The sequence below is a fragment of the Phyllostomus hastatus genome, unplaced genomic scaffold (genome assembly GCF_019186645.2).
Source record: "Phyllostomus hastatus isolate PE091 unplaced genomic scaffold, TTU_PhHast_1.1 phas_scaffold_46, whole genome shotgun sequence".
In the NCBI taxonomy this organism is placed as follows: domain Eukaryota; kingdom Metazoa; phylum Chordata; class Mammalia; order Chiroptera; family Phyllostomidae; genus Phyllostomus; species Phyllostomus hastatus.
In genome coordinates, this window is record NW_025334032.1 from 23,355,668 (window position 1) to 23,372,981 (window position 17,314).

The 17,314-nt window shown below is 36.9% G+C and overlaps 1 protein-coding gene across 1 annotated transcript in view; it reads right to left on the reverse strand.

Annotated features, from left to right (window-relative positions):
• Nucleotides 1-17,314, reverse strand: part of LOC123807759 (disintegrin and metalloproteinase domain-containing protein 5-like) — a 108,909-nt gene that overhangs the window by 26,851 nt on the left and 64,744 nt on the right. Inside the window, exon 6 of the mRNA XM_045821799.1 lies at nt 3,483-3,681. Coding sequence (XP_045677755.1) covers nt 3,483-3,681 — 199 coding nt within the window. The remainder of the gene's footprint in view (nt 1-3,482; nt 3,682-17,314) is intronic.

The window sequence follows — 17,314 nt, forward strand, 5'->3', positions numbered from 1 at the left end:
GATTGCTGTGGCTAGGACTTCCAGTACTATGTTGAATAGGAGTGGTGAAAGCAGACATCTTTGTCTTGTTCCTGATGTTAGTGGGAAAGCTTTTAGTTTTTGCCCATTGAGTCTGATGTTGGCTGTAGGTCTCTCATATATGGCCTTTATTATGTTGAGGAATGCTCCCTCTATTCCCACTTGGCTGAGTGTTTATATCATAAATGGGTTCTGTACCTTATCAAATCCTTTTTCTGCATCTATTGATATGATCATGTGATTTTTGTCTTTCCTTTTGTTTATGTGATGTATTACATTTATTGATATGCAAATATTGTATCATACTTGCATCCCTGGATCAATGATGAATTCTACTTGATCATTGTGTAAGATCTTTTTAATGTATTGCTGGATGTTGTTTTTCAATATTTTGTTAAGAGCTTTTAATGAGCATCTGTGTTCATCAGCAATGTTGGCCTGTAATTTTCTTTCTTTGTTGTGTCTTTATCTGGTTTTGAGATTAGGATGATGCTGGCTTCATAAAAAGAGTATGGGAGTCTTCCATCTTCGTGAATTTTTTAAAATAATCTGTGGAGAGTAGGGGTTAGCTCTGCCTCAAATGCTTTGTAAAATTTTCCTGTGAAACCATCTGGTCCAAGGCTTTTGTGGGTGTCAGGAGGTGTTTTTGTTTTTTTTTTTTGTTACTGCTTCAATTTTGTCTGCTGTTATTGGTTTGTTCAGGCTTTCTGCTTCTTCTTCCTTGACTTTTGGAAGATTATATTTTTCTAGAAATTTGTCCATTTCACCTAGGTTTTCAAATTTCTTGGCATTACTATAGTTCTTCATAGTAATTTCTTACAGTCCTTTGTATTTCTGTTGTATCAGTTGTAATCTCTCCTCTTTCATTTCTGACTGTCTTGATTTGGGTCCTCTCTCTTTTTTTCTTGATGTGTCTGCTTAAAGGCTTCTCAATTTTGTTTATCTTTTCAAAGAACCAGCTCCTGGATTTATTGATCCTTAGAATTGTGCTTTTAGTCTCTATGTTGTTTAATTCTGCTCTGATCTTGATTATTTCCTTCCTTCTGCTTGCTCTGGGCTGTCTTTGTTCTTGTTCCTCCAGTTCTTGTAGATGTAGGGATAGGATGTTTATTTGAAATGTTTCTAACTCTTTTAGGTAGGCCTGTATCACTATGAACTTCCCTCTCAGGACTACCTTCGCTGTGTCCCATAAGTTTTGGATTGTTGTGAGTTCATATTCATTTGTTACTAGGAATTTTTTATTTCTTCCTTGATCTCATTCTTGACCCATTCATTGTTTAATAGCATGCTTCAGTCTCCATGAATTTGAGTGTTTTTGAGTTTTTTCCTTGAGGTTGGTCAGTTTAGTCCCTTGTGATCAGAGGAAATGCTTCTATGATTTCAGTTTTCTTGAATTTATTGAGATTTGTTTTGTGTCCTATCATATGGTCTATCTTTAAAAATGTTCCATGTGCATTTGAAAAGAATGTGTATTTAGCTTCTTTAGGATGAAAGCATATATATATATATATGTATATATATGAATATATACACATATATATTTATATATATAAATGAACTTAACTGCATATATATATATATATATATATATATATATATATATATATATATAGCAGTTAAGTTCATTTGATCTAGGACATTGTTGGATGCTACAATATCTCTGTTGATATTTTGTTTGAAAGACCTATCCATTTTTGACAGTGAGGTGTTGAAATCCCCTACTCTAATTGTGTTGCTGTCAATATCTTTCTTGCAGTCCTCCAAGATTTTCTTTACATATTTGGGTGCTCCTATGTTGCGTGCATATATATTTACAATGTTTATGTCTTCTTGATGGATTGTTCCCTTGAGTATTATGAAGTGAACTTCTGGGTCTTTTTTATGGTCCTTTTTTTGAAGTCTACTTTGTCTGATATGAGTATTGGTACCCTGGCTTTTTTTCCCTGTCCATTTGCTTGGAATATTTGTTTCCAGCCCTTCACTTTCAGCCTGTGTAGGTCTTTTGTTCTGAGTTGGGTCTCTTGTAGGCAGCATATGTGTGGGTCATGCTTTCTTATCCATTCAGCTATTCTCTCTCTTTTGATTGGAGCATTTAATCTATTTATATTTCAGGTTATTATTGATAGGTACTTATTCATTGGCATTTTACTTCCTTCATACCTGTTTTCCTCCCTCTCTCACTCTTTTCTTTCCTTTTCTTAAAGCAGTCCACTTAGTCTCTTGCAGAGCTGGTGGAGGAGGTGTATTCTTTGAGACTTCTTTTATGAGGACAAATTTTCAGCAGCTGCCTATGGCCTCTAAGCTCTGCCGGAAGCTTCAAAAAAATGGGACTGTGTTTCAAAAATAAGTACAACAGTTGCCTGACAACCAGGCCCAGACTTATCTTGTCCTAGATGCAGTACCACAAGTGATCACTTGGATGGATAGACATACATTCAAAATCAAGATACTTTAGATGCTATGCTTTCCTCCAAAAAGAAAGTTGTACTATTTTAAGAGACAATTATTGTACTTAGTCACCTATAGCTTCTCACAGAGGGCTTTAAAATACTAATACTAAAGAAACTGCTAATACTAAAGAAACATTAAATAAGAAAAATTACCTAGGTAAAATATCCACCTAGATAACTAACATCTCACTATCTAACATTAAAAATATCTGTCCAGCACAGAGATTTATTTTCCTGGTTTTACATGGGGAAAGGTTGAATCTGGAACATACTTTTCTGTTTTTCCTGATTTTACTTGTAATTTATTGATACCTCAATTATGTTTTAAATACTATCCTAATGCAACTAGTATCTTGACAGATAGCACAACTATGATTCTATAGAAACAAGAACAAAATTATAATTACCAAAACCTCTATCTCATCTCCTTCTTAAATTCCTGGCATTCACATTGATCTAGACAATACCTAGAATTTTCTCTTCTGACCTAAGGAAGGCATAAAGAAAGGACTAAGAATAAAAAATGTCTCTCTCAAAGGAAATAAACTGCATATGTGCAGGAAAATGTATAGTGTTTCAATAAAACTAATGGCCCACACATATATAGGAAGCTATCAAGCTGGACTAGACTAGTGAAAGCCCTCACTCTTCAGCAAGCCTCCTTATACAGATCCCGTCCTGAAGTGCACACAATCAGTGACTAGCCCTGCTTTGTTCTAGTAAAAACTTTTTTTTCACTTAAGTCTAAACCACACTCCATCACTTCAAATTCTATATAACATTTTGAGAAGCTACATTTCTACTGGAGGGTTCTTCCACTTGCAAATAAGAATTCCATATAAATTCACAGGAGTTTTTCTGTTTGTTTTACATAATCAAGAAAGTTTTATTTCCTTTAATAATAATATATGTTAGGCAAGACTTACCTCATTAAGAAATTTCACTTACATTTTTGTAGAATCGAAGAACAGACCTAGAATAATTTAGAAACTAAAAAGAAAATATGGCCATTACCTCTTCCAATTAAAGTTTTACACTGTTTATCAAATGTCCGACATCTTCCTTCAAAACAGTGGGCTTCACCTGAATGACAACTTTGTCCATTGCGTGCAAAAGTGTCAGGCACACAGTGTGGGGCATACCCATTGCAATAGTCAGTAAAGTCACATTCTGAATCAATTGCTTTCCTGCAAAGTGTGCCACCTGGTTTTAACTAGAAGGGAAAAGAAACATAAGATTACATGTCAATGATACTCAAGTTTTCTTTCCCTTCAGGCTTTGAATTTCCATCCAATTTTTTCTAAGCTGCCAAGATCAATGAAGAAATTCTTCTTAACTACCTAAGCACTGCATTGACTTTACTGTGCAAAAATGAGTGGGTAATGCTTCCAAGAGATATAATAAACTCAAAGATAGTCAGACCTCCATAATTATGAAAAAGAAAGAAAGAAGGTAGAGCTAAGGAATTAATATAAAAATTACTTATAACCCATCATGGCTATGCTCAGATATACAGCCTTTGGTTTCTCCATATGCCATTCTTAAAGCAGATATCAGCAACCATTTATAAACCAAAAAAAAATGTATACCATAATCATTTAGAAAAAAGTTTGTAGGTTTTTATAAAAGAAAATTTAAGGAACAGGAAGTTCATTTCATATATCACATTGCAAACAACTGTAAATAAAGTAACTTCTCGAATTAAAGTAACTTCTTCAGTGCTTACTCTTTAGCTGATAGCTTCCAGAGTTCCCTTTCTGTATGCCTGCTTTGGTCAAGAAACATAGAGCTTTCCCTACAGAAAATCGTTTCTTCAGTTCAAACCCCAATTTCCCATGGCTATCATCATTATCCTATGCAAACTAAATCAAATTTGTTGAAGATCTCCAAGGTCCTAGAGGCCCAGTTTATATAAAACTCACACATATCTACTCCCCCAGAACAAGTTTTCTGTATACTCTTTCTCATGTTTTCAACATGTACTTGCTACCTGTACAAATTTCCAAGTGATGGATAAAAAGACAAAACACAACACATAATGGGTTGAACAATCAAATCAAAACCAGTGATCAGAATTGTGGGTAGAGGAAAAATATATATAAATACAATGAAAAAGTGTTAACACATGTTTCTTGAGAATATGTTTCCTTTTGTAAACCTGCATATGTGGCAATTTTAAAGTTATTTTAATTTAATTTGCTATTAAAACTTAATTTTTTACATCAGTTTATGTATCACAGAAAATATGAGGGGAAGGTATGAAGATTTCCCTTATAACCCCTGCCCCACACATGCAAAGCTTGTGCCATTATCACCCTCTCCAACTAGAGTGGTATATTTGTTACAAATGATGAACCCATATTGGTGCATTGTAGAGAGTAAGAATAACAGTTTTGCTTTACCCACATCACCTCTCCTGCAAGGTGCCACAGCAGAAGCCCAATGGAGACCCTCTTGGACTTGTGATTTCTCCAACAGGGATAGTGGAAGTAATACGAGAGGCTGGTTTCCCCAGCCTTTGAGACATTGTCCAAGAGGTACATTATTGTACTGCCCCACCCAGAACACTCAGGAAATTGGCACAGTTGGACACTCTGGGGACACCTAGGAATGGGGAAAAGAAATGGGGTCTCACAGCAACCAGTGCGTAGATTGCAATGGTCAACCACATATCCTGTTAATGTGCTCAGGATGCCACCAAGAGCCCTAGTCATGAACCAATAGGATCCCCTCGAGTGAGGATACCCACAAGTAGCCAACAAACACCCCCAGCACTCCACATACCCTAGAGCTGGCACCCACTCTCCCCAGCCAGTGGTACACGTAGGCCACCAACAGTATACACAATCCTGCACTCAACACATGGATATCAGCAGCTGGCTTGACTCTCCTGAATAAGGAAAAGTTAGACAACCTTGAACACTTCAGGGCACTGCCTTAGTGGAAGCAAATGGGAGCCTCTCTGCCTCTGGACTAGTTTGGGGGGATTGAGAGAAGGCATTCAATCCTAATTTCTCCACAATGATGGAATAAGGTAAATGGAGTAAACATACACATAGAAAAGATCTGAGAGACCTCCCAAAACCTTCTGGGCTGACTTGATGACTGGCTTCTTAATCATCTTAATCTTCTTAATCATTTTAAGCTCAGTGGGATATAAGAGGGAACAGATAAACAAATAAATAAAAATCAGGAAAACAATACATGAATAAAATGAGAAGTTTAATAGAGAAATGGTGTTTCTAAAGAACCAAACAGAAATTCTGTGTCTAAATAATAAAATTACTGACTAAACTGAAAAATTCCATATAAAAACCTTCAAAAGTACAGTTGATCAAGTAGAAGAAACAATGAACTTAGAAACAATCATTTGAAATTATCCATTCAGAGAACCAGAAAAATTAAAAAAGGAAAATCTACAGTACTTGTGAGATACCATCAAAAGAAACACTATACACATTATGGGAGTCCCAGAAGGAGCAAAGAAAGAAAAAGGAGCAGAAGCTTATTTAAAGAAATAATGGCAGAAAAATTTTCCAAATCTGGGAAAGGAAATGTACACAAAGCCAAAAGAACTCTAAATAGATTAAACATAGGGAGGTATTCAAAAGACACATTACAAATAAACTGTCAAAAGTCAACCACAAAGAGAACATTTTGAAAGCAATAAAAGTAATTATTGTATGAATGGGAACCCACATAAGAGTATAAGTAGATCACTCAGAAAATCTTTGCTGGTCAAGAGAGAGTGAGATGACATTTTCTAAGTGCCAAAAGGAAAATCACTTTCCAACTAGTAATACTATACCTAGTAAAGATGTCCTTCAGAAATGAAGAAAAGATAAGACTTTCACAGAAAAACAAAAGCTGAAGGAGCTCATTGCCACTAGACCTGCCTTTAAAAAATGCTAATGAGAGTTCTTCAAATCAAAGTAAAAAGATGCTGATTATCAATATGAAAGTATAAAAATCATTGGTGAGGAATGGTGCAGCCACTGTGGAAAACAGTATGAAGGTTCCTCAAAAAATTAAAAATGGAACTGTCTTTTGACTCAGTGATTCCACTTCTTGGTATATATCTGGAAAAAACCCAAAACACTATTTTAAAAATATGTATGCACCCCTATGTTCATTGCAACATTCTTTACAATAGCTAAGATTGGAACTAACCCAAGTGCCCATCAATAGATGAGTAGATAAAAAAGAAGAATTTTTATAAAAGAGTAAAACACCACCACCAGTGCCACCACTAATGGCAGAAAGCCACAACAACTGCAACAGTTTGCTCTGCATTGATTTCACTTGCCTGCTCACAAGCTGAAGCTTTCAGGGTAGAATGTCCATTTGAAGAGCTAACTCTGCAGGAGCATACCTTGGACCCAGAGATTGTGGCCGTAGAGGGCCACCATTTATTCATGTTCTTCAGCAACAACAGACAATGGCAATAATGCTATTACCATTACTAACTGGCACATTATAAAATACACCAATAACTTAAAAGTTTCTTGTTTTCTGGTGACCCAATTTTTTAAAAAAAAAGCTTCTTTAGACTACTTGTAATAAAAATAGCTAAGATTTACAAAAACAGTAAATAAATAAAATAAAAATAAAAATCATTGGTAATGTTAAGTATAGTGAAATTCAGAGTACTCCAACACTGTAATATGTTGGCATGGAAATCACCTTAACTCTAATGTGAAATTTATAAGACAAAAGTATTAAAAATAACTGTAGCTGCAACTACTTGTTCATGGATACAAAATATGAAAACATATTAAGATACAATATCAATAGTATAAAAAAGGGGGAGAAGTAAAGGTATAGAGTTTTTGTATGAGATCAAAGCTAAGTTATCAGCTTAAAACAGACTATTATAACCTTAAAGTGTTCAGTGTAATCTTTGTAGTAATCATAAAGAAAATACAGGTGGTTGATACACAAAGATAAAGATAAATGACTCAAAGCATATCACTATAAAAATATCAGCAAACAACAACATTAGACAATAAGAGAGAAAAATGAGATAGAAGAACTAAAAAAATGAACAATATGGCAAAAGCACACTTTCCTTGTCAATAATTACTTTAAAAGTAGGATCCAACCATATGCTATCTGCAAGAAACTCAAGTAAGCATTCAGGAAATGCAGAGACTAAAAATGAAGGGATAGAAGAATGAAGATATGGAAAAATGCAATTGGCAATCAGAAAGAGCAGGGAGGGCTACCTTTATGTCAGATAAAATAGACTTTAGTTCAAAAACTGTCACATGAGTAAAGAAGGTTATTACATAATGAAAGAGGTTAATTCATCAGGGGGATATAATAATTATAAATATATTATGCACTCAATATCAGAATAACTAATATACAAAGCAAATATAGTAATAATTGAAGAAATAGTCACCAAAAACTACAACAGTAATAAATAGAGATGATAAAAACAATAGAAAACACCATTGAAAGTAAGAGCTATTATTTTGAAAAGATAAAACCGACAAATCTTTAGCTGGGCTAGAAAAAGGAGAAACCAAATTAAGTTATAAATAAAGGAGGTGATGTTACAACAGATATCACAGAAATATAAAATGTCATTAGAGGCTACAATCATATTCAAACAAACTGCATAACCTAGAAGAGACACATCAATTCCTAGAAACAAACTAACAAGATTAAATCATAAAAAATAGAAAATCAGAATAAACCAGTAATGATTAAGGAGACTGAATGAGTTATCAAAAACCTGGCAACAAAGAAAAGCCCAAGATGAGATAAATCAGGTAATTAGATTATCAGGTAAATTCTAACAAACATTTAAAAAAAATGCCAATTCTTCTCAATTTCTTAAAAAAAAAACAGAAGAAAAAGAATCACTTAGAAATTCATTTTAGAAGGTCAGATTGACCCTGATACCAAAGTCAGACAGAACATTACAAGAAAATAAAACTATACACCAATGCAGTAGCTTGACCTGATGAACAAGCCTGATGAACATAGATAGGTACAAAAATTCTCAACAAAATACTAGCAAGTCAAATTCAACTGCACAGTAATAGGATCATACACCATGATAAAGGGGGATTTTATCCTTAGGATGCAAGGATGTTTGAACACACACAAATCAATAAATATCATATAGCACTTTAATAGACTGAAGGATAAAAATATGATCATCTTAATAGATGAAGAAAAAGCATTTGACAAAATTCAGCATATTTTCATGATAATATATCAACCATTTTTACACAGAAGGAATGCATCTCAACATAATAAAGGTTACATATGACAAATCCATAGCTAAAATCACAAGGGTGCCCTCTCTTACCACTTCAATTGAACTTAGTACTAAAGTCCTAGTCAGAGCAACTAGGCAAGAAAAGAAAAAAGGCACCCAAATTAGAAAGTAAGAATTCAACACATCTCTGTAGAAGGTGACAGTACTGTAGATATAGAAAACCCAAGGAGACTGGAAGGTGGCAGCCAAGTAGGTGGAAGCTGAGCCCACTTGCTCATGCCCCCAGCACATATTTTTGGCTGATCTTCCAACAAGTGACCTAAACAATCAACAGAGCCTCAGGTGATGTGAAGAAGAAATTCATGTGTGCAAATGACATAATCTTATATGCAGAATATCCTAAAGAAGCCACCAAAAATCAGAACTGAGAAAAAATCCAGTAAAGTCACAGGATATAAAATCAAACTATAAAAATATCTGCATTTCTATACATATACAACAAAATGTACGGAGAAGAGATTTTTTCCTTTTTTAAAAATTACTTTGTTATTGTTCAATTACAGTTGTCTGCATTTATCTCCCCACCACTCGCCCCCCACCCCAGCCAAACCCACCTCCCTCCCTTGCTTCCACACTCCGCCTTGGTTTCGTCCATGTGTCCTTTATACTTGTTCCTGAAAACCTTTCTCCCCACTATCCCCTCCCTCTGGCTATTGTTAGATTGTTCTTAATTTCAATGTCTCTGGTTATATTTTGTTTGCATTTTTCTTTTGTTGATTAGGTTCCGGATAAAAGTGAGATCTTATGGTATTTGTCCCTTACCACCTGACTTATTTCACTTAGCACAGTGCTCTCTAGATCCATCCATGCTATTGCAAAGGGTAGGAGCTCCTTTCTTTCTGCTGTGTAGAATTCCACTGTGTCAATGTACCATAGATTTTTGATCCACTCATTTACTCATAGGCATTTAGGTTGCTTCCAGCACTTGACTATTATAAATTGTGCTGCTAGGAACATTGGAGTGCATAGGTTCTCTTGGATTGATGTTTCAGGGCTCTTTGGTGAAAATCCCCACAGTGGAATTGCCAGGTCAAGAGGCAGTTCCATTTTCAGTTTTCTGAGGAAATTCCATACTGTTTTCCACAATGGCTGCACCAGTCTGCAATCCCACCAACAGTGCACTAGCGTTCCCTTTTCCCCACATCCTCTCCAACACTTGTTTGTTGCTTTGTTTATGATGGCCATTCTGAGTGGTGTGAAGTGGTATGTCATTGTGCCCTTAATTTGTGTCTCTCTGATTGCTAGTGATGCTGAGCATCTTTTCATATGTCTCTGGACCCTCTGTATGTCCTCCTTGGAGAAGTGTCTGTTCAAGTCTTTTACCTGTTTTTTACTTGGGTTTTTTGCCTTCCTGGAGTGGAGTTGTGTGAGTTCTTTATATATTTTGGAGATCAAAGACTTTTCCAAGATATCATTGGCAAATATGTCTTCCCATATAGGTGGTTCTCTTTTCATTTTAATGCTGTTTTCTTTAGCTGTGCAGAAGCTTTTTATTTTGATGAGGTCCCATTTGTTTATTTTTTCCTTTATGTCCCTTGCTCTAGGGGACATATCGGTGAAAATACTGCTGCATGGAATATTTGAGATTTTCCTGCCTGTGTTTTCCTCTATAACTCATATGGTGTCATGACTTATATTTAAGCCTTTTACCCAACTTGAATTTATTTTTGTGAGTGGTGTAAGTTGGTGCTTGAGTTTCATTTATTTGCATGTAGCTGTCCAGATCTCCCAACATCATTTGTTGAAGAGGTTATTTTCACTCCATTTTATGCTTCTGCCCCCTTTGTCCAATATTAATTGACCATAGATACTTGGGTTTATTTCTGGTCTTTCTGTTCTGTTCTGTTGATCTATGTGCCTGTTTTATGCCAGTACCAGGCTGTTCTGATTACAGTGGCTTTGTACTAAAGTTTGATATTAGGTATTGTGATCACTTCTACTTTGTTCTTCTTTCTTAAAATTGCTGCAGCTATTCAGGGTCATTTATGACTCCATATAAATTCCTGAAATGCTTGTTCTACATCTGCAAAATATGTCATTGGTACTTCAATAGAGATTGCATTGAATCTATAAATTGCTTTGGGAAGTTTGGACATTTTGATGACGTTAATTCTTCCAATCCATGAACATGGCACATGCTTCACTTTGTTTGTGTCTTCCTTAATTTCTTTCTTCAGTGTCCTGTAGTTTTCTGAGTACAGGTATTTTACCTCCTGAGTTAGGTTTATTCTGAGGTACTTTATTTTTCTTGCCGCTATATCAAATGGGATTTTTTTTCTGGTTTCTATCTCTGATATTTCATTGTTGGTGTGCAAAAATGCCTTTGATTTCTGAATATTGACTTTGTATCCCACTGTTTTGCCAAATTCACCTATTAGGTCAAGCAGTTTTTTGGTGGTGTCTATAGGATTTTCTATGTACACAATCATGTCATCTGCAAACAATGACAGTTTTGTTTCCTCTTTTCCAATTTGGATGCCTTTTATGTCTTTTTTTTTGTCTGATTGCTGTGGCTAGGACTTCCAGTACTATGTTGAATAGGAGTGGTGAAAGCAGACATCTTTGTCTTGTTCCTGATGTTAGTGGGAAAGCTTTTAGTTTTTGCCCATTGAGTCTGATGTTGGCTGTAGGTCTCTCATATATGGCCTTTATTATGTTGAGGAATGCTCCCTCTATTCCCACTTGGCTGAGTGTTTATATCATAAATGGGTTCTGTACCTTATCAAATCCTTTTTCTGCATCTATTGATATGATCATGTGATTTTTGTCTTTCCTTTTGTTTATGTGATGTATTACATTTATTGATATGCAAATATTGTATCATCCTTGCATCCCTGGGATGAATCCCACTTGATCATGGTGTATGATCTTTTTAATGTATTGCTAGATGCAGTTTGCCAATATTTTGTTGAGGACATTAGCATCTACACTCACCAGTGATATTGACCTGAAATTTTCTTTCTTTGTTGTGTCTTTATCTGGTTTTGAGATTAGAATGGTGGTGGCTTCATAAAAAGAGTTTGGGAGTCTTCCATCTTCGTGAATTTCTTAAATAATTTGTGGAGGGTACGGGTTAGCTGTGCCTCAAATGCTTTGTAAAATTCTCCTGTGAAACCATCTGGTCCAAGGCTTTTGTGGGTGTCAGGAGATGTGATTTTTTTTTATTACTGCTTCAATTTTGTCTGCTGTTATTGGTCTGTTCAGGCTTTCTGCTTCTTCTTCCTTGACTTTTGGAAGATTATATTTTTCTAGAAATTTGTCCATTTCACCTAGGTTTTCAAATTTCTTGGCATTACTATAGTTCTTCATAGTAATTTCTTACAGTCCTTTGTATTTCTGTTGTATCAGTTGTAATCTCTTCTCTTTCATTTCTGTCTTGATTTGGGTCCTCTCTCTTTTTTTTTTTGATGTGTCTCCTTAAAGTCTTGTTAATTTTGTTTATCTTTTTTTCAAAGAACCAGCTCCTGGATTTATTGATCCTTAGAATTGTGCTTTTAGTCTCTATGTTGTTTAATTCTGCTCTGATCTTGATTATTTCCTTCCTTCTGCTTGCTCTGGGCTGTCTTTGTTGTTGTTCCTCCAGCTCTTGTAGGTGTAGGGATAGGTTGTTTATTTGAAATGTTTCTAACTTTTTTAGGTAGGATTGTATCACTATGAACTTCCCTCTCAGGGCTACCTTCGCTGTGTCCCATAAGTTTTGGATTGTTGTGAGTTCATATTCATTTGTTACTAGGAATTTTTTTTATTTCTTCCTTGATCTCATTCTTGACCCATTCATTGTTTAATAGCATGCTTCAGTCTACATGAATTTGAGTGTTTTTGAGGTTTTTTCCTTGAGGTTGGTCAGTTTAGTCCCTTGTGATCAGAGGAAATGCTTGATGTAATTTCAGTTTTCTTGAATTTGTTGAGACTTGTGTTGTGTCCTATCATGTGGTCTATCTTTGAAAATGTTCCATGTGCATTTGAAAAGAATGTGTATTTAGCTTCTTTGGGATGGAGGGCTCTATATATATCAGTGAAGTCTATTTCATCTAGGGCATTGTTCAATGCAGCAATATTTTTGTTGATATTTCATTTTGAAGATCTGTCCATTTTTGACAGTGTTAAATCCCCTACTCTAATTGTGTTGCTGTCAATATCTTTCTTGCAGTCCTCCAAGATTTTCTTTACATATTTGGGTGCTCCTATGTTGCATGCATATATATTTACAATGTTTATGTCTTCTTGATGGATTGTTCCCTTGAGTATTATGAAGTGAACTTCTGGGTCTTTTTTATGGTCCTTTTTTGAAGTCTATTTTGTCTGATACGAGTATTGGTACCCTGGCTTTTTTTCCCTGTCCATTTGCTTGGAATATTTGTTTCCAGCCCTTCACTTTCAGTCTGTGTAGGTCTTTTGTTCTGAGTTGGGTCTCTTGTAGGCAGCATATGTGTGGGTCATGCTTTCTTATCCATTCAGCTATTCTCTCTCTTTTGATTGGTGCATTTAATCAGTTTACATTTAAGGTTATTATTGGTAGGTACTTATTCATTGCCATTTTTTTGTACCTGTGTTGCTCTCTCTTTCACTGTTTTTCTCCCTGTTCTTAAAGCAAATCCTTTAGCATCTCTTGCAGGTCTGGTTTGGAGGAGGTATAATCTTAGAGGCTTCTTTTGTCTGAGAAGCTTCTTATTTGGCCTTCCATTTTAATAGAGAGCCTTGCTGGATAATGTAGTCTTGGTTACAGGCCTCTGGTTCTCATTACTTGGAAAATTTCTTGCCATTTTCTTCTGGCTTGGAGCATTTCCATTGAGAAGTGAGCTGCTAGTCTTATCGGGGCTCCCTTGTATGTTACTTTCTGTTTTTTCTTGCTGCCTTTAAGATTCTCTCTTTATCTTGGAATTTTGCCATTTTAATTATTATGTCTTTGAAGAGGGCCTCTCTGGGTTCCTCTTGATTGGGACTGTCTTTGTTTCCTAGATTTGTGTGACTTTTTCTCTCATCAAATTAAGGAAGTTTATCATCATTACTTTTTTAAACAAGTTTTCTATACCTTGCTCTTCTTCTTCTCCTTCTGGTATCCCTATTATATGGATATTATTATGTTTCATGTTGTCTTGCATTTCCCTTAACCCCTCCTCATTCTTTCTGATCCTCTTTTCCTTTTTATGCTCATTCTGGTTGTTTTATTCTACCTTGTCCTTGAGCTCCCTGATCCAATCCTCTGCTTCATAGAGACTGCTTTTGATTCCTCCTACTGTGTTCTTTCATTCAGAAATTGCATTCTTCATTTCCTCTTAGCCATTGTTGATAGTTTCTATTTCCCTTTTCATGTTGATATGGTTTGCAGTGAGTTCATTGTAGTTTCCCTGTAGTTTCTGGTAATTCTCTGTGAGTTCATTGATCTTCCTGATAATCATTGCTTTGAACTCAGTATCTGATAGTTGATTTGCCTCTCTTTCAGTTAGCATTCTTTCTGGAGCTTCCTCCTTTCCTTTCATTTGGGGATTGTTTCTCTGCCTTCTCATTGTTTGTGAGACTCTTCTTTTTAGCCTCTACTTCTTAAATTGATCTGTTCTGCCTCCATGAGTTTCTGGTGTGAACTTCTATGGTAAAAGACCTGTGAGATTCAGTGGTGTAGACTCCTGGATCTCCTGAGCTTGCTGGTCTTGGGCTGTCATTTATGTTGGCTCTCTGTATGTCTTTGGGTTTTGATTGTTGTTGGGTCTTTCTTTTGGAGTATCCTTCCCTCCAGCTGGTTACCTGAGGGTCACTCCACCCACCACCTCTTGTATTCTGTTGTGCAGGTGTGGGCAGGTTGCACTGAAGCTGGTTCTTCTGTGTGTACAAGGTTTTGAGGATTCTCTCTTGCTCTTGTTCAGTTGGTTGTTTTTAGTTATTTCTCCACCATTTACTTGTATTTCCAAATAGGTCCTGGGTGAGTTAGTGTGTCTTCCATTCCCTCCTTCACCTTCTTTGTTGTTATCTGTTGGTGGTTCCTTTGTTGGTGGGTTTCCTCTTCCAGCAGGTATCCTGGTGTTCACAGCTTCCACCTACTCTTTTTTGTGATGAGTTTGAGTTTGAGGGGCAAGGCAAAATGGTTTAAGACAGCAGGAGTGTATTCTATGATATTTGAAGTACCAATGCATAGAGAAGAGATAGTAGATCCTTTGTCTATTTATAGTGTTAGCCGTGATATTTCACCCAGCTAGCCACTTTTTAGAAAGGGTGTAAAGAAGATAAGACTCTTGTTGAGGGAAAGAGGATTGTGATTTGGATCTAGAAAGCAGTGAGCTGTGGGAGGTCAGATAATAAGGTAAAATGAGAGTATGGATAGTAAATAGGTATAGTGTGTGAGAGAACAGAGTTAACCACAGCAGTAATAAAATTCAGGAAACAGTGAAGTGGGCTAACATCTGGGAGGGGTGCTGTTTAGTATTCACAATTCTATGGAATAGCAATTATTTACAATAATAATGGAGCAACAATCATACGACAGAATCTGGATAACCAGAATAGGAAGTATAGGTCATAGAGTAGTGTGCTAAGGGAACACAAGTGAAGTAAAAGACAGTAAATTAAAAATACGCTATGAAAGAGAGAACAATGGAAACCAGTCAAATAATGCAATTTAACCAGCCAAGTGAAGAAGACTAAACACAAAGAAGAGAAATACAAAAATACTAATAAAATGAAAGATGTAAGAATAATGAAAAAATAATAATACAAATATAAAATAACTTGCAAGTTCTCTGGAGTAGCAAAGTGAAATTTGTCTCACTGTCTCAGTTGTTGGGATGACCCCTCTTTGGGTGCAACTCTGGTCATTTCACAGTTCCAGGTTTTATTCGTCTCAGTTGTTGGAATTTAAAAAGCAAAAAAAGAAGGAGGAGGGGGAGGAGGAGAGGGAAGGAAGGAGAGATATCAAGGGAAATTAAGAAAGAAGGAAAGAAGAAATAAAAAAGAGAGAAGGAAAGTAAGGAAGAAGGGATTAAAAGGAAAAAAAAAAAGCCTCTTGCTGGCTTCAAACTGGCCAAGCCAGTTCTGCTGGTTTTCCTGGCTGCAGCAAGCTGAAGGGGAATTAGTTTTGCTTTTCTCCCTTCCTGAGCTGCACTGGCCCAGCCTCCAGCCCCGTTTCTCAGTTCACTGCTGGGCCCCCAGTTCCCTTCTGTGCCCAGCCTAGGCCTTCAATCCACCAGTTGCACTGTCCTTGAGGTGCACCAGTTAGGGGCAACTCACACACCACCTTCTTGCTCTTTGCTGTCCTAGATGCAAGGGACTCGCAGCACCTCTTTAGACTAGTTCAGCACCCGCCCCCCCGCACTGAGGTAAGTCTTTCTGTAGATTTCTGGCTCCCTGAGCCCTGCAGTTCTCCTCTTCAGGGGCATCTCTACCCTCCTCTTAGAGAACCAGTCAGCCCTGCAGGGCAGGGGTGCTGCTGTGGCTGCCCTTGCAGATTCTGGTGTGCGCCTCCTCTTCTGCTTCTCCGGGGGCACAGGCATTGGTTGTGTGGTGCCTCTGGGCTGCAGGGTCAGGCGTGCTCCATCTGGGGCCTGCAGATGTGGTGGGACAGGCAGCCACCAGTCCCACAGGTTCGGGTGCACACTCTCCCTGGGGCTTCAGGTGTGAGCGCAGGGGTAGGGATGCAGGAGGCCAGGCAGCTGCTGCAGCCAGTATCCACAGTCTGTGAGTGCACACAGTCCCCATGTGTTTGCCACTTTGTCCTTATTCCCCTCCCTGCAACTTCAAGCAATGACATCTGTCCTAGTGCTGCTCAAATCCTGTTTGGCAGGGGAGGGAGCCGTTGACCTGGCTCTCTCCCAAGAACCCTGGGCAGACCAGGCAAACACCAGACCTGGGGCTGCAGCTGCCCTGGTCCCTTTGCTGGACCCAGGGACCTTATTGTCCTGAAGCACTCTCCTTACCATCTTATTTTTCAATGTCTTCTACAATTTTTGGTCTCCAGTCTTCATATATGCTGGGATACTGTTGGCTGTTGGCTCTGTTCCTCAGAGATCAGCTCAAGAAGAGATTTTTTTTAAGTCCACTTATGATAGTATCAGAAAGAATGAAATACTTAGGGAATAGATTTAACCAAGAAGGTGAAAGACATGCCCATGAAAAACTTATAAGACATTGATGAAAAAATTGAAAGAGATACAAGTAAATGAAAAGATATTCTGTGTTCATGGATAGGAACAATTAACATCATTGTAATATCCATACTACCAAAGGTACCTCACAAAAATTAAAAATAGAACTACTATTGATTGGGGAATCCCATTTATAAGTATGTATCTGAAGGACATAAAATTTTCATGGGTTATGTGTACCTCCATGTTCACGCAGCATAATGCACAACAAACAAGACATGGAAACAACTTAAGTATTCATCAATGGATGCATGTATTTGTAAAATGCAGTATATATACACAATGGGATAATATTTGGTCATGAAAAAGAAGGAAATCCTGTCATTTATGACAACACAGATAAAACTTGAGGGTATTATTCTAAATGAAATAAGCCGGACAAGAGAAAGACAAATACTTTATGATCTTGTGTGTGGAATACA